The sequence below is a fragment of the Oenanthe melanoleuca genome, unplaced genomic scaffold (assembly GCF_029582105.1).
Source record: "Oenanthe melanoleuca isolate GR-GAL-2019-014 unplaced genomic scaffold, OMel1.0 S001, whole genome shotgun sequence".
NCBI classification, from domain to species: Eukaryota; Metazoa; Chordata; class Aves; order Passeriformes; family Muscicapidae; genus Oenanthe; species Oenanthe melanoleuca.
In genome coordinates, this window is record NW_026612650.1 from 2,284,272 (window position 1) to 2,301,768 (window position 17,497).

General features: G+C 45.4%; 1 protein-coding gene across 1 annotated transcript; it reads right to left on the reverse strand.

The window, feature by feature from the left end:
• Positions 1-1,061: 1,061 nt before the first annotated feature.
• On the reverse strand, positions 1,062-16,743 carry LOC130266076 (alpha-1B-glycoprotein-like). The gene is made up of 8 exons (XM_056515395.1): positions 16,683-16,743; positions 13,705-13,743; positions 12,217-12,525; positions 8,633-8,932; positions 7,827-8,141; positions 6,492-6,785; positions 3,305-3,412; positions 1,062-1,882 (listed from the first exon to the last, which is right to left on the reverse strand). Exons 1-8 carry the CDS (start codon positions 16,711-16,713, stop codon positions 1,803-1,805), a joined length of 1,476 nt encoding a protein of 491 aa, XP_056371370.1. The 5' UTR covers positions 16,714-16,743; the 3' UTR covers positions 1,062-1,802.
• Positions 16,744-17,497: the final 754 nt, after the last annotated feature.

The following is a 17,497-nucleotide window of genomic DNA, read 5'->3' on the forward strand; positions in this document are numbered from 1 at the left end:
GGGCTGCTGCACCGGCTTGTGTACACAACGGGGCAGCGCTACTTGCACTGGGAGGCGGGGGAAGGCTGCAGTACCAGGTGGCGTCTACAAGGAGGTAGCACTGCTCAGGGCACAGGGTTGCAGTTCTATGCTGTGTCCAAATACTGAAGTACCTCACTCCTTTAAGCAGTGCTGCTCCCTTGTGGACAGAACCCAGTACTGCAGCCCACACCCCACCAGTGATGCACCTTTCTGAACACAATATAGAAGTGCAGCCCCCTCCCCCCCAGGCAGGGCTGCTCCCTTGTGGACAGAACCTGTAATTACAGCCCCCTCCCCCCACCTCTCTGAGCAGTTCTGCCCTCTTGTGGACACAACCCAGTATTGCTGCTCTTACCCCCTCAGAGCAGTGCTGCTCCCTTTTGGACACAGCATGGTACTGCAGCCCCCTCTCCCCGGGCAATGGACATGCTAGCAGATCCCATCCCAATAAATCCCAGGCCCAGCAGATCCCAGATCCCAGCAGATCCGAGATCCCAGCAGATCCCAGACCCAAAGATCCCATCCCAGCAGATCCCCATGGCCAACCCCCTCATTAGCATCTAATTTGCATGAAACTGCCTCAATTCCCTCCCCTAAACAACCCCAGGGACCCTCCCTGTGTCCCTAATTTGCATCTAATTTGCATAAATGATGCCTAACCGTCCCAGGACCCACCAAGGAACCTCCCAGTTCCCCTCATTAGCATCTCATTAGCATAAACACGCATTAATATTCCCAAACCTCACACATCTCATTAGCATCTCATTTGCATAGGAACACCTTCATTTCTCTTAAAAACTCCCCAAAAACACTTCTACCAGAAACACACCCACCCCCTAATTAAAATCTCATTAGCAGAAACACCCCAGATATTCCCAACAGCCTCACCCCTAATTAGCATCTCATTAGCATAAACACACCAATAATTTCAATGCAGTCCCCTAATTATCCTCTAATTAACACTAACACCCCCGACTTCCCAATAGCCACACCCCTAATTAGCATATCATTTGCATAAACACAGATGCCAAACCCACTACCCTCATTAGCATCTCATTTGCATACGAACATCATCAATTCCTTTCTTGTGCCACTAATTTACATCTAATTTACATAAATCATTCCTAGTATCCGCAGAACACCACGCCCCTCACTAGTATCTCATTTGCATAAAATGATTTCCCCCCAAGTCCGAGTCGGCCAATCAGGACACAGTGCCATCGAATCCACCAATCCCCATTGGCTGCCATGGCCTTGCCCCACCCACCACAGCCATTTTGGGGGAGTGGTCTTTTTTCGGCCGTTTTGGGGCATGACCTTTATTTTGTCGGCCATATTGGGGGTGTGACCTTTGAACTGGCAGCCATATTTGGGCATGGTCTGGAGCCATTTTTGGTGTGGTCTCAACACATTGTCGGCCATCTTGGGGGCATAGTCTCAGCATTTTGTCAGCCATCTTGGAGTGTGGTCTCAGCATTTTGCCAGCCATCTTTGGGGTGTGGTCTCAGCACATAGTCAGCCATCCTGGTGACATAGTTTCAGCATTTTATCAGCCATCTTGGGGGCGTGGTCTCAGCATTTTCTCAGCCATCTTGGGGATGTATTCTCAGAATTTTGTCGGCCATCTTAGGGGCATGAGCTCAACATTTTTTCAGCCATCTTGGGGGCGTAGTCTCAGAATTCTGTCGGCCATTTTGGGGCGTGGTCTCAACATTTCATAAGCCATCTAGGGGGCGTGGTCTCAGCAGCACCGGCGGCCACCTTGGTGGATGTGGCCCGGCTCAGGCGGCCACCTCGAGGTCCCACATGGGCAAAGTCCCGGTGTCGTCACCAGGGCTCAGCCCCTGCCAGAGAGAACCCCCTGGATTTGGGTGAAAATCCAACATTTTGGGCAAAAAGAGTCATTTTTGAGAAGAAAAGAGCAATTTGGGGAGCACAAAAATGGATTTGGAGGAAATTGAGGATTTTTGGGGTGCAAAAAGGAGATTTTAGGAGATAAAATGGGGATTTTGGTGTTGGGTTGAGGTGGTTTGGAGACAAAATGAGGCAGTTTTGGGGGAAACAGGAAATTTGGAGCATAATTAGTGATTTTGGGGGTAAAACAGGAGTTTTGGGGATAAAATGAGAATTTGTAACTGTAAAATAAAGGTTTTGGGCTCAAAATAGAGGATTTGGAGTAAATCATGGGAGATTTGAGGGGCAAAAATGGAAATTTGGGGTGAATTCGGGCTGAAATTTGGGAGTGTGGGGGTGAATGGGCTTGGTTTGGGAGGAAAATGGAAAATTTGTGGTAAAAATGAGAAATCTGGAGGGAAATGTAGAGACTTGGGGGAATAGGGAATTTGGGATAGAAATGGGCAATTTGAGTGCAGAAGGGCAAAATTTGGGGCAAAACAGGAAATTTTAGTCAGAAATGAGAAATTTGGGGTGAAAATGTGAAATTTGGGATCAAAATGCGGCCAAAATGGCCGATTCTGGGATAAAATTTATAGATTTGGGTTAAAATTGGAGGTTCCAAGGAAATTTGGGGGTCAAAATGAGCAATTGGGAGTCAAAATGCGTAATTTGGGCCAAAAGGGTCAGTTTTGGACTGAAATTGACTATTTTGGGGGCAAAATGGGCAATTTTAGATTAAAATTGGGAATTTGAGGTCAAAACAGGGAATTTTGGAGTAAAATGGACAATCCTGGTACAATGAGCAATTTGGGAGCAAAAAGGTCAATTTTTGGATAAAAAGGGAGAGAACTTTGAGGTCAAAATGAGAGATTTGAGGCTTAAAATGAAAAAATTTGGGTCAAAATTGGAGAGATTTTAGGGGAAATTTGGATCAAAATGGGAATTTGGAGTAAAAATGGGTGGTTTAGGGGCAGAAATGTCAATTTTTGGACCAAACTGTGAAATTTCGGTCAAAATGGGCACTTTGGGGAAAATTTTGGGGTCAAAATGAAACATTTGGAGCAAAATGGCCAATTCTGGGGTAAAATGTAGAACTTTGGGTCAAAAAGAACAATTTGGGGACAAAAGGGTCTTTTTTTTTGTCTAAAATGGGTGAATTTGGGTTAAAGTGGGGAATTTGGGGGCAATTTCGGGAGCAAAGTGGGGAATTTGGGAATTCAAGCGGGAAATTTGGGGTCAAAATGGGCAAATTTTTGACAAAAGTCGAGAAATTTGTGTTCAAATTGGTAATTAGGAGGAATTTTTTTTTTTTTTCCCTAATTTTGGGGTTAAAATGGGAGATTTGGGGAAAATCTGGGGGCGAATTCCTCCCCTCCCCTGCACTGACCCCTCCTCCTTCCGCAAATCCAAGCAGCCAATAGGAGCACGAGAAGCAGCGAGGCCACGCCCACGACGCCGCCAACGACCAAGGGGAGGAGATTGAACTGAGCTGAGGCTGAGAAACCCCCCCCAAAAACAACCTGGGTCAGCAAAAAACACCAAAAACACCAAAATTTCCCCCAAAATACCCCAGAGTCAGCAAATAACCCAAACCCCCAAAATTTTCACCCAAAAAACCCCCTGAGTCAGTGAACACCTCCAAAACCTAAAAATTTCACCCCAAAATAACCCGGGGTCAACAAAAATCCTAAAACACCCCCCTGGTTCACCAAACTCCCCAAAAAACCCACAACTGAATCCCCTAAAAAACCCTGGGTCAGAAAAAATCCCAAAACCATCCCAAAAAAAACACTGGGTCAATGAACACCCAAAAAACCCCCAAATTTGCCCTCGAAAACCCCCCTGGGTCAGCAAATACCCCCAAAACCCCAAATTTTTCCCCAAAAAACCACTGGGTCAGCAATAACCCCAAAAACCCCATTTTTTTTCTGAAAACACCCCCTGCGTCAGTGAATACCCCAAAAATTTTAAAATTGCCCCCCAAAAAATCCCTGGATCAGTGAAAACCCTAAAACTTCTCCAAAATGCCCCCTGGGTCAACAAATACTCCAAAAACCCCAAAACATCCCCAAAACACCCCTCTAGGTCAGAAAATACCCCAAAACCCCCAGAATTTTCCGCCAAAAAAACCCTGGGTTGGTGAACACCCCAAAAACCCCAAAACTGCCCCAAAAATTCCTGGGTCAGTGAATACCCAAAAAAACAAAAAAAATCACCCCCAAAAAAACCGTTTATGGTCAGCGAATATCCCAAAACCCTCAAAACTGCCCCCAAAAAACCCCACTGGATCAGCAAATATCCCAAAAAATCCCAAAATTTTACTCCCCAAAATCCCTGAGTCAGCAAATACCCCAAAAAACTCCCAAAATTTCCCTCCCAAAAAATCCTGAAACAGCAAACACCCCAAAATTGCCCCAGAAACTCCCCTGGGTGAGAAAATATAAAAAAAAAACCCAAAACGTTCTCCCCAAAACACCAAAACTATCCAAGAAAAAACACCTTGGTTAGCAAATACCCCAAAACCCCGAAATTTCTCCATCAAAAACCCAAAAATTTCACCTCCAAAAAATCCTGGGTCAGCAAGTTCCCACAAAACTCTGAAACTACCCCAACAAACACTGTGTCAATGGACACCCAAAACCCCCAACATTTTCCCCCAAAATAACAAACCCAGGTCAGCAAATACCCCAAAAATGCCCCAAAAACCCCAAAACCCTCATGGTGACCCCAAATTTCGGACGCCCCAATTCCGACCCCAATTCTGGCCTCGTTTCACCACCCCACACCCCAAATATCTGGGGGTTTTGGGGCTTCAGTTTTGGAGAAATTTGGAGGTTTCGGAGTCAAATTTTGGGGAAATTTGGGGAGAAATTAGGGGATATTTGAGTTCAAATTTGTGGAAATTTGGGGATTTTGGGGCTCAATTTTGGGGAAATTTGGGGTGGAAATTTCAGTGCTTTGGAGGCTCAATTTTGGGGAAGTTTGGGGGAAAATGGGGGTTTTAGGGCTCAATTTGGGGAGAATTTTGGGGGGTTTAGGGCTAAATTTTTGGGGAAATTTTTGGGGAAATCTGGGAGGGAAAACTGGGGATTTGGAGACTCAATTTTGGGGGAAATTTGGTGGAAATTTAGGGAAATTATGGGGAAAATTTGGGGATTTTGGGTCTCAGTTTGGGGGTAATATGGGGATTTTTGGGGTCACAATTTTGGGGAAATTTAGAGAGAAATTTGAGGGGCTTTTGGGTATTTTGGGGATATTTGGGGACATTTGTGGAAACTTGGGGGTTTGGGGGACACAGTTTTGGGGGAAATTTGGAGGGTTTGGAGCTCAGCTTTGGGAGAAAATTTGGGGGTTTTGGGGCTCAATTTTGGGGCAATTCAGAAAGAAATTTGGGGGATTTTGGGATTAATTTTCGGGAAATTTGGCAGTTTGGGCTCTCAATTTTGGGGGAAATTTGAGGGGTTTTGGTAGCTCAGTTTTGGGGAAATTTGGGGAGAAATTTAGGGATTTTGGGGCTCAATTTGGGGAAAATTTGGGGGTTATGTACGCTCAATTTTGGGGCAATTTGGGGTGAAATTCAAGGGGTTTGGGGGCTCCATTTTGGGAAAAATTGGGAGATTTTGGAGGGTAATTTCTGGGGAAATTTAGAGGTTTTGTGCTCACTTTTGGGTCAATTTGGGTGTTTAGGGCTCAATTTTTGGGAAATTTGGGGGCTCAGATTTGGGAAATTTGGGGGGAAATTTGGGGGGAAATTTTAGTGTTTTTGGACTCAATTTTAAGAAAATTTGGGAGGACATTTGGGGATTTTGGGGGCTCAAACTAAAGCTAATTTGAGAGATGTGGGGACTCAATTAAGATGGAAATTTGGGGGCTTTGGGGTCTCAATTTTAGGGTAGTTTGGGGGCTCAATTTTGGAGTAATTTGAGGGGGTTGGGGACTCAATTTTGGGTCTCAGTTTTGGGGGAAATTTTGAGGGTTTTGGGATTCAATTTTCAGAAAATTTGTGGTGGATTTGAGGGGAAAATTTGGGATTTGGGGGCTCAGATTTGAAGGATATTTGGGTATTTTGGGGCTCAATTTGGGGCAGAAATTTAGTTCTTTTTGGGGTTCAAGTTCAAGGTAATTTGGGGGGTTGGGGGCTCAATTTTGTGGTAATTTGGGGGGTCTGGAGGCTAAATTTTGGGGCTCAATTTTGGGGCTCAATTTTGGGGCTCAATTTTGGGGGAAATTTGGAGGGTTTTGGGACTCAATTTTTAGAAAATTTGGGGTGGATTTGGGGGGAAAATTTAGGATTTTGGGGCTCAATTTTGGCTGGAAATTTGGGGATTTTGGGAGCTCAAATTAAAGGTAATTTGGGCGGTTTGGGGGCTCAGTTTTGGAGAATATTTGGCGATTTTGGGAGTGCAATTTAAGGTAATTTGGGGCTATGGGGGCTCAAATTAAAAGTCATTTGGGGATTTGGGGTGCTCAAATTAAAGCTAATTTGGGGTAATTTAGGGGCTCAGTTATGGGCTAAATTTAGGGGTTTGGGGAGCTCGATTTTGGGGGAAAATTGGAGTTTTTTTGAGGCTCACCGGGTACTCTGACAGCAGCGCTGAGCGGGGACAGCACCCAGCCCATGTCCAGCTCCTCCTCGTAGCGGCAGCTGAAGTGTCCGGCTCCGGCCGTGACCGCAGAGGGGACGGCGACAGAAATTTGTGGCCAGGGGCTGGCCTCGGTGGTCTCATAGCCGTCGCAGTAGAAGCGGAAGTGGCGCCGGACATGGCCGGAGGGGTCAGGGGCGAGGCAGGTGAGGGAAATTTGGGATTCGGAGCCGTCCGGAGAGGCCGAGAGAGGGGTCAGGAGGAGGATGGGCTGGGTGGGAGGGGCTGGGGGATACAGGGGGTGTTGTCAGTAGGAGTGGTCAGTGGGTGTGGTCAGTGGGAGTGGTCAGTTGGGTGTGGTCAGTCGGATTTGGTCAGTTGGATGTGGTCAGTTTGGTGTGGTCATGGGATGTGGTCATTGGGTGTGGTCTGTGGGTGTGGTCTGTGGGATGTGGTCACTGAGGTGGTCAGTGGGTGTGGTCATTGAAGTATGGTCTGTGGTGTGAGCAGTTTGGTGTGGCCAGTGGGTGTGGTCAGTTGGGTGTGGTCACTGGGGTGGTCAGTGGGTGTGGTCAGTGGGTGTGGTCATTGTGTTCAGCCATTTTGATGGATGTGGTCAGTGGGTGTGGTCAGTGGGTGGGTAGGATCAGTCGAGTGGTCATTGGGGTGGTCAGTGGGTGTGGTCACTGTGTGGGTTCAAACATTTTTATGGGTGTGGTGAGTGGGTTTGATGCAGTCAGTGGGTGTGGTCAGTGGGTGTGGTCAGTGGGTGTGGTCATTGTGTTCAGCCACTTTGATGGATGTGGTCAGTGAGGTGGGTGTGGTTAGTGGGATGAGTGTGGTCATTGGAGTGGTCTTGGGTGTACTCATTGTGTGCGTTCAGCCATTTGATGGGTGTGGTCAGTGAGTTGGATGCAGTCAGTGAGTTTGGCAATTGGGTGTAGTCGGTGGGTGTGGTTGGTTAGTTTGGTCAGTGGGTGGGCGTGGTCAGGGGGCGTGGTCAGTTGTGTGCGATCAGTGGGTGTGGTCAGTTGGTATTGTCAGTTGGTGGGTGTGGTCAGTGGGTGTGGTCAGTGGGTGGGTGTGGTCAGTCGATGGATGTGGTCCATCTGTGGGTGTGGTCAGTGGGTGTGGTCAGTGGATGGGTGTGGTCATTGGGTGTGGTCACTGAGGTGGGTGTGGCCAATGGAGAAGTCAATGCACAAGTGGGTGTGGTCAGTCAGGCAGGATTGACCATTTCTGTGGGCGTGGCCACAGCTAAAATCCGAAAATCTCGCCTTCCCACCCCAAATACCCCTTCCCTTCCCCAAAAAAATCCCCACCTACCCCTCACCACCACAGTCACGCCCCGGCTGGGCAGAGCCTCCAGCCAGGCCCCGCCCACCTCTTCCTCCACCTGGCAGCTGAAATTCCCAGCGAAATTTTGAGAAATATTCAGAAAGATCAGCTCGGACCCATTCCAGGTGATGACGTCACCAATGACGTCACCAGCATTTGGCGTCACCTTGGTGCCGTCGCGGTAGAACCCGAAGCGCTGCCAGAATCGGCGCCGGGGCGCGACGCAGCTCAGCCGCAGCCGGTGGCCCACAGCCACCACGCCCGAGGGCGGCTCCACAGACAGGATGGGGGCCGGACACAGATCTGAAGGGGGGGGAAAAGAAGCGGGGAAAACTCTGTGGAACCCAACTACGGCCCAACTTTGGCATCTCCTCAAATTCCTCCAACCCAACACTGAGGTTACTCCAAGCCCATCCCAGTGCCCAGAAAATCAGGGATTTAACCCCAAAATAAAATATTTATCCCCAAAATCACAGATTTATCCCCAAAATCTCAGGTTTATCCCCCAAATCACAGATTTATTCCCCAAATCAGAGATTCATCTTCCAAATCACAGATTTATCCCCAAATCACCAATTTATCCCCAAAACCACAGATTTATCCCCAAAATCTCAGGTTTATTTCCCAAATCACAGATTTATCCCCCAAATCACGGATTTATCACCAAAATCACAAATTTATCCCCAAAATCCCCAATTTATCCACTAAATCACAGATTAATCCCTGAAAATCCCAAATTTATCCTGAAAATCTCATATTTATCCCCAAAATTACAAATTAATCCTCAAATTCACCTTCGACGATGACCTGGACGGAGTCGCTGGGGTAGGACGTGATCCAGCGCCCCTCAGTCATCTCCTCGTAGCGGCAGCTGAAGTTCCCGGTCCTGTTCCGGCCGGTCTTCTCCACCTGCAGCCAGACGCCAGCAGCTCTGGAACCTTCCTGGATCCCGTCCGTGACCTCGAGCTCAACCTGGAAGAACCCAAATCTCCGCTCGGCGGTGCCAGGTCGCATTGCGCAGAGGAAGATGAGGGGCTGCCCTTCCACGGTGACGCTGGAGGGAGTCACCGTCAAGTTGGGTTGGATTGGGCGATCTGGTGGGAGGAGAAGACTGAAAGTCAATGTTGGGCCTCAGTGGATATGGATTTTGGGATCCGTTGGGCCAAGACCCAAAGTTATGTTCACTGGGGATGAATTTTGGGGGAAAAGATGCTCCAGTTGGGTGGAAAAGTCAAGGTTGGCTGGAAAATTCAATGTAGGACCTTCATGAGGGTGAATTTTGGGATAAAAACACCCACATTGAAGCAAAATCACACATTTTGGTCAACGGGGATGAATTTTGGGATAAAAATGCTGAATTGGATGGAAAAGTCAAGGTTGGTTGGAAAAAGTCAAGGTTGGACTCCATGAGAATGAATTTTGGGATAAAAATTCTCCTGTTGAACTGAAACCAAACATTTTTGTTAACAGGGATGAATTTTGGGATAAAAAAGCAAAATTGGGTGGAAAAGTTAAGATTGGGCCTCAAAGGAGATGGATTTTGGGGTAAAAATGCTGAATTAGGTGAAAAAGTCAAGGTTGGTTGGAAAAGTCTAGGTCGGATCTCCATGAGGATGGATTTTGGGTTAAAAATGCCCCCATTGGACCAAAACCCAATAACCATGTCAACAGGGATGAATTTTGGGGTAAAAAAGCAAAATGTGTGGAAAAGTCAAGGTTGGTTGGAAAAGTCAAGGTTGGACCTCCATGAGAATGAATTTTGGGGTAAAAATGGCCACATTGGACCAAAACCCAGCAATTTTGTCAACAGGGATGAATTTTGGGATAAAAAAAGCCAAAATGGGTGGAATAGTCAAGGTTGGGCCTCAACGGGGATGAATTTTTGGGGTAAAAATGCTGAATTGGGTGGAAAAGCCAATGTTGGTAGGACAAGACATGGTTAGACCTCCCTGAGGGTGGATTTTGGATAAAAACGCCCAAATTGAACCAAAACACAATATTTTGGTAAACAGGGATGAATTTTGGGATAAAAACACCTCATTGGTAAAAAAAGCCAATGCTAGGCCTCCCCGTTGGGCCGAAACCCAACATTTTGCTCAATGGGGATGAATTTTGGGGTAAAAACGCCCCAACTGGGTGGAAAAGTCAATGTTGAGCCTCAATGGGTATGGATTTTGGAGTAAAAACACCAAATTGGGTGTTAAAGTCCTGATTGGTTGGAAAAGTCAAGGTTTGACCTCCATGAGGGTGAATTTTGGGATAAAAACGCCCACATTGAACCAAAATCCAACATTTTTGTCAACGGGGATGAATTTTGGGATAACAATGCTGAATTGGGTGGAAAAGTCAAGGTTGGTTGGAAAAGTCAAGGTTGGACTCCATGAGGATGGATTTTGGGATAAAAACACCGCCGTTGGACCAAAACCCAACATTTTGGTCAACAGGGATGAATTTTGGGATAAAAAAGCCAAATTGGGTGGAAAAGTCGATGTTGGGCCTCAACAGGGATGAATTTTAGGGTAATAATGCTGAATTGGGTGGAAAAGTCAATGTTGGCTGGAAGAGTAAAGGTTGGATCTCCATGAGGCTGAATTTTGGGATAAAAATGCCCCCGTTGGACCAAAACCCAGCAACCCTGTCAACAGGGATGAATTTTGGGATAAAAAAGCAAAATGTGTGGAAAAGTCAAGATTGGACCTCAACAGGGATGGATTTTTGGAGCAAAATGCCCAAAAATTGAGTAGGAAAGTCAATGTTGGATGGAAGTCAGCATTGGGGTTCAATGTGGACAAATTTTGGGTTAAAAACCCAAACGCAACAGTGGCCCAATCAAACCAAACCTAACCAAACACAACCATGGCCTAACCAAACCCAACCAAACCAAACCAAATCAAACCAAACCCAACCCAACCAAATCAAACCCAACCCAACCATGGCCTAACCAAACCCAACCAAACTAAATCCAACCCAACCAACCCAACCCAACCCAACCCAACCCAACCCAACCCAACCCAACCATGGCCTAACCAAACCCACCCAAACCAAATCAAACCAAACCAAACCAAACCCAACTATGGCCTAACCAAACCAACCAAACCAAACCAAACCCAACCCAACCATGGCCCAAACAAACCCAACCAAACCAAACCCAACCCAACCCAACCATGGCCCAAACAAACCAAACCCAACCTAACCAAACCCAACCAAACCAAATCAAACCAAACCCAACTCAACCATGGCCAAACCAAACCCAACCAAGTCCAACAAACTCAACGAAACTCAACCAAACTCAACCATGGCCCCAACAACCCAAACCAAATCCAACCAAACCAAAGCCAACTCAACCTAACCAAACCAACTAACCTCAACCCAACCAAACTCAACCATGGCCCAACCAAACCAAACCAAACCAATCCCAACTCAACCCAACCATGGCCCAAACAAACCAAACCCAACCAACCAAACACCAACCCACCCAACCATTCAACCATGGCCTAGCCCAACTCAAACCAACCAAAGCAAAACAAATCAAACCCAACCAAATCCAACCCAATCATGGCCAAACCAAACCAAACCAACCAAACCAAACCAAACCTAACCATGGCCCAACCAAACCAAACCAAATCCAACCAAACAAACCCAACTCAACCCAACCATGGTGTAACCAAACCAAACCCAACCATGACCTAACCAAACCCAACCCAACACAACCAAACTAAACCATGGCCCAACCCAGCCCAACCATGGCCTAACCAAATCCAACCAAAGCATATCAAACCCAACCAACCAAACACCAACCAACCCAACCCAACCCGACCCAACTTAACTATGTCCTAACCAAACTCAAACAAGTCCAACCAACTCAACTAAACTCAACAAACTCAGCCATGGCCCAACCCAGCCCAATACAACCAAACAGAACCCAACCCAAACAAACCCAACTCAACGCAACCATGGCCTAACCAAAGCCAACCCAATCCAATCCAACCAAACCAAAGCAAACTCAACCTAACAAAACCAAACCAAACCAAACCAAAGCAAGCCCAATCCGACACAACACAACCCAACCCAACCATGGCCTAATCAAACACAACCAAAGCATATCAAACCCAACAAAGCCCAACCAAACCAAACCAAACCAAAGCAAACCCAACCTAACACAAACCAACACAACCAAACTCGCCCATGGCCAAACCCCACCCAACCCAACCATGGCCTAACAAAACCCAAGCCAACCATGGCCCATCCAAACTCAGCCATGGCCCAACCATACCAAACCAAACCCAACCATCACCTAACCCAACCCAACCAAACCCAACCAACCCCTGGTTGGACCAAACCCCAACACTGTGATCAACATTTTGGGGCATCCCCAGACCTTGGACATTGATGAGCGCGGCCTGGCTGGGCAGGGAGATGACATGGCCGCCACCACGCCGGAGCACTATGTAGGAGCAGGTGTGGAAGCCGCCATCTTGCAGGTCGGTGACGTTGAAGGTGCGGACGAAACTCCTCTTGGACGTCCGGACATCGGTGACCGAACCGGACATCCTGGAGAAGCGAAATCCTTGGATCTGGTCCTGATTTGCCGGGCCCGGCACGGCGCAGAGGATGAACACGGTGTCGCCGATGAGGAACTGCGGCTTGGCCGGCGTCACTGAGATGTCGGGGGCGGGGGGAAGGAGGTCTGGGTGACAAAAAATGTGAGAAAAGGACCAAAATTGCATCTCTAGAAGGTGGGAATGGAGAAGATGGAGAGGAACTACCCAGTTTTCCCAGAAATCCGGATTTTTTTTTTTTTGCTGGAAGAGGTTCCACCAGCCCGTTGGGTTGGGCTTGGACTGAGTCCAAAACTGGTGAACAATGGCCCAAAAATTCAATATTTTGGAGATGGGAATGAAGAACATGGAGAAGATGGAGAGGAACCACTCAATTTTTCCCCAAAATCCCAATTTCTTTGACATGAGGAGGTTCCACCATGATCCTCATTGGGTTGGGTCAAAAGAGCCTAAAAATGACCCAAAAATTTGATATTTTCTGTGGCTGGAGGACATGGGAACTGAGAAGATGGAGAGGAACCACCCAGTTTTTCCCAAAATCCTCATTTTTTTTTGGCTGGAAGAGGTTCCACCATGACTCTGCGCAGGCTGGGCTCAGATTGAGTGAAAAAAAGCCAAAATATGGCCCAAAAATTCAATGTTTTGGAGATGGAATGGTGAAGATGAAGAAGATGGAGAAGAACCACCCAGTTTTTCCCAAAATCCAAATTTTTTTCACCCAGGGAGGTTCCATCATGACCCTGGTTGAATTTGGCTTGGATTGGGTCAAAAAAAGGTGAAAAATGGCTCCAAAATTTAATATTTTGGAAATGGGAATAGAGAAGATGGAGAAGATGGAGAGGAACTACCCATTTTTCCCAAAATTATGATTTTTTTGACCTGAGGAGGTTCCACCATGACCCTCGTTGGGTTGGGTCAAAAAAGCCTAAAAATGACCCAAAAATTTGATATTTTCTGTGGCTGGAGGACATGGGAACAGAGAAGATGGAGAGGAACCACCCAGTTTTTCCCAAAATCCTGATTGTTTTTGGCTGGAAAAGGTTCCACCATGACCCTGGTTGGGTTGGGTTAAAAAAGTCTAAAAATGGCTCAAAAATTTAATATTTTGGAGATAGAAATGAAGAAGATGGAGAAGAACCACCCAGTTTTTCCAAAATCCAATTTTTTTTCACCCAGGGAAGTTCCATCATGACCCTGGTTGAGTTGGGCTTGGATGGCCCAAAATTTTGTCTTTAAGAGGTGGGAGTGGAGAAAATTGAGGGTTTTTTTTCCCCAAAATCATGATTTTTGTCAGAATTTTGTGTTACCTGAAGGCATGGCCAACGGGAAAAGGATCGGGAGAGAGGCTGGAGAAAAGGAAAAAGTGGGAAAAGTGAAAAAAATTGGGAAAACAGGAGAAATGGAAAGGAAAAAATGTGAAGGGAAAATTGGGGTGAAAAAGGAAAATGATAAAAAATGGGAAAAAGTGCAAAAGGGAAAAATTGTAGGGAACAAAAAGTGGAAAAGGAAAAATTGAGAATAAAAATAATAACATTATTAATTAATTAATTAATAGAAAAAATGAAAGGAAAACGGAAATGAAAGGAAAATAGAAAAGAAATTTAAAATAAAAATAATTTTAAAATAAAAAGGAAATTAAAATGTCATTTTAAAAGTTGATATAAAAAATAAAAGGAAATTTCAAAATAAAAAAAATTAAAATAAGTCTTTGTAAATTCAAAATATTAAATGTAAGATCTAGAAGTAAATTAAAAGAAATTAAAAATAATCAAAAATCAAAAGAAAATTAAAAATAAACTTTTATAAAATAAAATAAAAATTAAAGGCAATTCAAAAATTAATAAAAGTAATTTAAAAATAAGAATCGGTAAGATAAAAAGGAAGTTTAAAGTAAACTTTAATGAAAGAAAATTTTAAAAATTAAAAATTAAAAATTAAAAAGGAAATTTAAGTAGAAAGAAAATAAAAAGAAGAATTAAAAAATGAAAATTAAAAATTAAATTTTAAAACTAAAAATAAAAAGGAACTGAAAAACTAAACTAATAGAAAAATTATTAAATGTAAAAGAAAATTTTATAACAAAAATAAATTGAAATTACAAGAAATTTAGAATTTTTAAGATTTAAAATAATAAATGAAAAATTAGAAGAAAATAAAAATCAATAATTAAAAATAAATTTTAAAACAAAAGGAAACAAAAAGAAACTTTAAAATTTCAAGTAAAAAAAAGTGAAAATAAAAGGAAAAGCCAAAAAATGGGGAAAATTGGAAAAATTGGGGGAAATTTGGGAAAAAAAATGGGAAAATTGGGGAAAATTGGGGGAAATTTGGAGAAAATTGGGGGAAATTTGGGAAAATTTGGGGAAAATTGGGAGGAAATTTGGGAAAATTAGGGGAAATTGGGTGAAAATTGGGGAAAATTTGGAAAAATTGGGGGGAAAGTTGTGGGAATTGGTGGGAAATAGGGGAAAAATTGGAAAAATTGGAGAAATTGGAGAAAATTATGGAAAACTGGGAAAAATGGGGAAAAATTGGGGGAAACTGGGGAAATGGGGGAAACTGGGGAAATGGGATGAGGAGGAGTTGGGATAAAGAGCACAAAATGAGGGAAAAAAGGGAGAAATTGGGAAAAATGGGGGTGTAGGAGGAAGAGGAGGAGGAGATGGGATGAAGGGAAAGGAAATGGGGGGGAAATGGGAAAAAAAGGATGGGGAGGAAGAGGGGTTGGGATGAAGGACATGGAAATGGGGGGAAAAGGGAAAAAATGGGGGAAATTGGGAAAAAAATTGGAAAAATTGGGGGAAATTGCGAAAATTTGTGGAAAATTTGTGGAAAATTTGTGGAAAATTTGTGGAAAATTTGTGGAAAAATTGTGGAAAATTTGTGGGAAATTCGGGAAAAATTGGGGAAAATTGGAGAAAATGATGGAAAACTTGGGAAAATGGGGAAAATTGGGGGAAATTGGGGAGAATGGGGAAAAATTGAGAAAAATGGGAGAAAATTGGGGAAAATGGGGAAAATTGGGAAAAATAGGGGGAAAAGGGAAATTGGAAAAAATTGAGATGGAGGAGGAAGAAGATGAATATTTGGGAAAATGGGCATGGAAATGGGGGAAAAAAATATTGGGTTAAAAGGATGGGGAGGAGGAGTTGGGATGAAGGACATGGAAGTGGGGAAATTGGGAAAAATTGGGGGAAATTGGGAAAAATCGGGAAAAATTGGGAAAAATTGGGGAAAAAGGGATGGGAGGAAGAGGGGTTGGGATGAAGGATATGGAAATGGGGGAAAAATTGTGAGAAATTGGGGGAAATTGGGAAAATGGGATGAGGAGGAGGAAGAGGACGAAAAGTTGGGATGAAGAGCATGGAAATTGGGGGGAAAAGGGAAAATTGAGAGAAAATGGGGATAGAGAGGAAGAGGAAGTGGAGGAAGAAGAGTTGAGAGAAAGGGGATGGAAAATGGGGGAAAATTGGAAAAATTTGGGAAAAATAGGGTGGAGGAGGAGGAAGAGGAGAAGTTGGGATGAAAAGCAAAAAATGGGGGGAAAATTGGGAAAAATTGAGGAAATTGGAGATGGAGGAGGAGGAAGAAGAGGAGGAGGAGTTGGGAATGAAGGGGAAGGAAATGGGGAAAAAAGGAAAAAATTGGGAAAAAAAGAATGGAGAGGAAGAGGGGTTGGGATGAAGGGCTCAGAAATGGGGGAAAGTGGGAAAAATCGGGGAATGGGGGAAATTGGGGAAAAATTGGGGGAAAACCGGGGAAAAATTGGGGGAATGGGGAAAACCAGGGAAAAGGGGGAGAAAACTGGGGGAAATTGGGAAAATTGGGGGAAATGGGGAAAATTGGGGAAAACTGGGAAAAAGAGGATGAGGAGGAGGAAGAGGAGGAGTTGGGATGAAGAGCATGGAAATGGGGAAAAATGGGAAATTTGAGGGAAAATGGGGATGGAGGAGGAAGAGGAAGTGGAGGAAGAAGAGCTGGGGGAATGGGGATGGAAAATGGGGGAAAATTGGCAAAATTTGGGAAAAATAGGGTGGAGGAGGAGGAAGAGGAGGAGTTGGGATAAAGAGCAAAAAATGGGGGAAAAAAAGGGGAAATTGAGGATGGAGGAGGAGAATGAAGAGGAGGAGAAGTTGGGATGAAGGGGAAGGAAATGGGAAAAAAAGGGAAAAATTCGGAAAAAAGGATGGAGAGGAAGAGGGGTTGGGATGAAAGACATGGAAACAAGAAGAAAAAGGGAAAAATTGGGAAAAATCGGATGAGGAAGAGGAGGAGGAGGCCTCACCGAACAGCGGGATGAAGGTCAGCAGCCCCATGGCTGTGTCCCCTCCCTGTCCCTGTCCCTGTCCCTGACCCCTCCCTGGTGCCATCCCCTCCCCCCACGTGACTCCAAAACTCTCAGAAAAAGGGGAAGTGGCCCCAAATCCGGAGGTGACTCAGGGGCGGCTCTTGCGACATTTGGGGACATCCCGCGGTTCGGGAAAAGGGGTTGGGAGGGGATTTTTGGGGGAGGGAAGTGGGAATTTGGGCGGGGGGGGGGTGGCACTGGTGGGGTGACAACGAGGAGGTGACATCGAGGTTGGTGACACTGAGGGGAAGGTGACAATCGGGAGGGGGTGGCACTGGTGAGAGTGGCACTGAGGAGGTGGCACCAAGGAGGAGGTGACACCAAGGAGGTGGCACCGAGGACAGGGTGACCCCAGGGTTGGTGACACTGAGTTGAGGGTGGCAGGACGGTTGGTGACACTGAGCAGGTGACACCAAAGTGAAAGCGGCACCAAGGTGAGTGACACTGAGGAGGAGGTGGCACCAAGGTGAAGATAACATCAAGTTTGGTGGCACCAAGGTCCCGGTGACCCTGATGTGAGGGTGACACCAGGGTTGGTGACACTGAGAAGGTGACACTGAAGTAAGGGTGACTTCAAGCAGAAGGTGACAGCAGGAGGGTGACACCAAGGTTGGTGACACCAGGGTCGGTGACACTGAGCAGGTGGCACCAAGGTGACGGTGGCATCAAGGTTGGTGACATAAGAATCCTGACACCAATGTGAAGGCATCAGCAGGGTTGGTGACACTGAGGAGGTGGCACTGAGAGGAGGG

Bases quoted from the DNA above. Each gene is read 5' to 3' on its own strand.
- LOC130266076 (XM_056515395.1), bottom strand. From the start codon at position 16,713: ATGGGGCTGCTGACCTTCATCCCGCTGTTCG. The intron at 6,786-7,826 runs GTAGGTGGGGAT...TGTATCCCCCAG, and splicing joins CGTGACTGTGGTGGTGAGGG to CCCCTCCCACCCAGCCCATC. The intron at 3,413-6,491 runs GTGAGCCTCAAA...GGGGTTTCTCAG, and splicing joins CGCTGCTGTCAGAGTACCCG to CCTCAGCTCAGTTCAATCTC.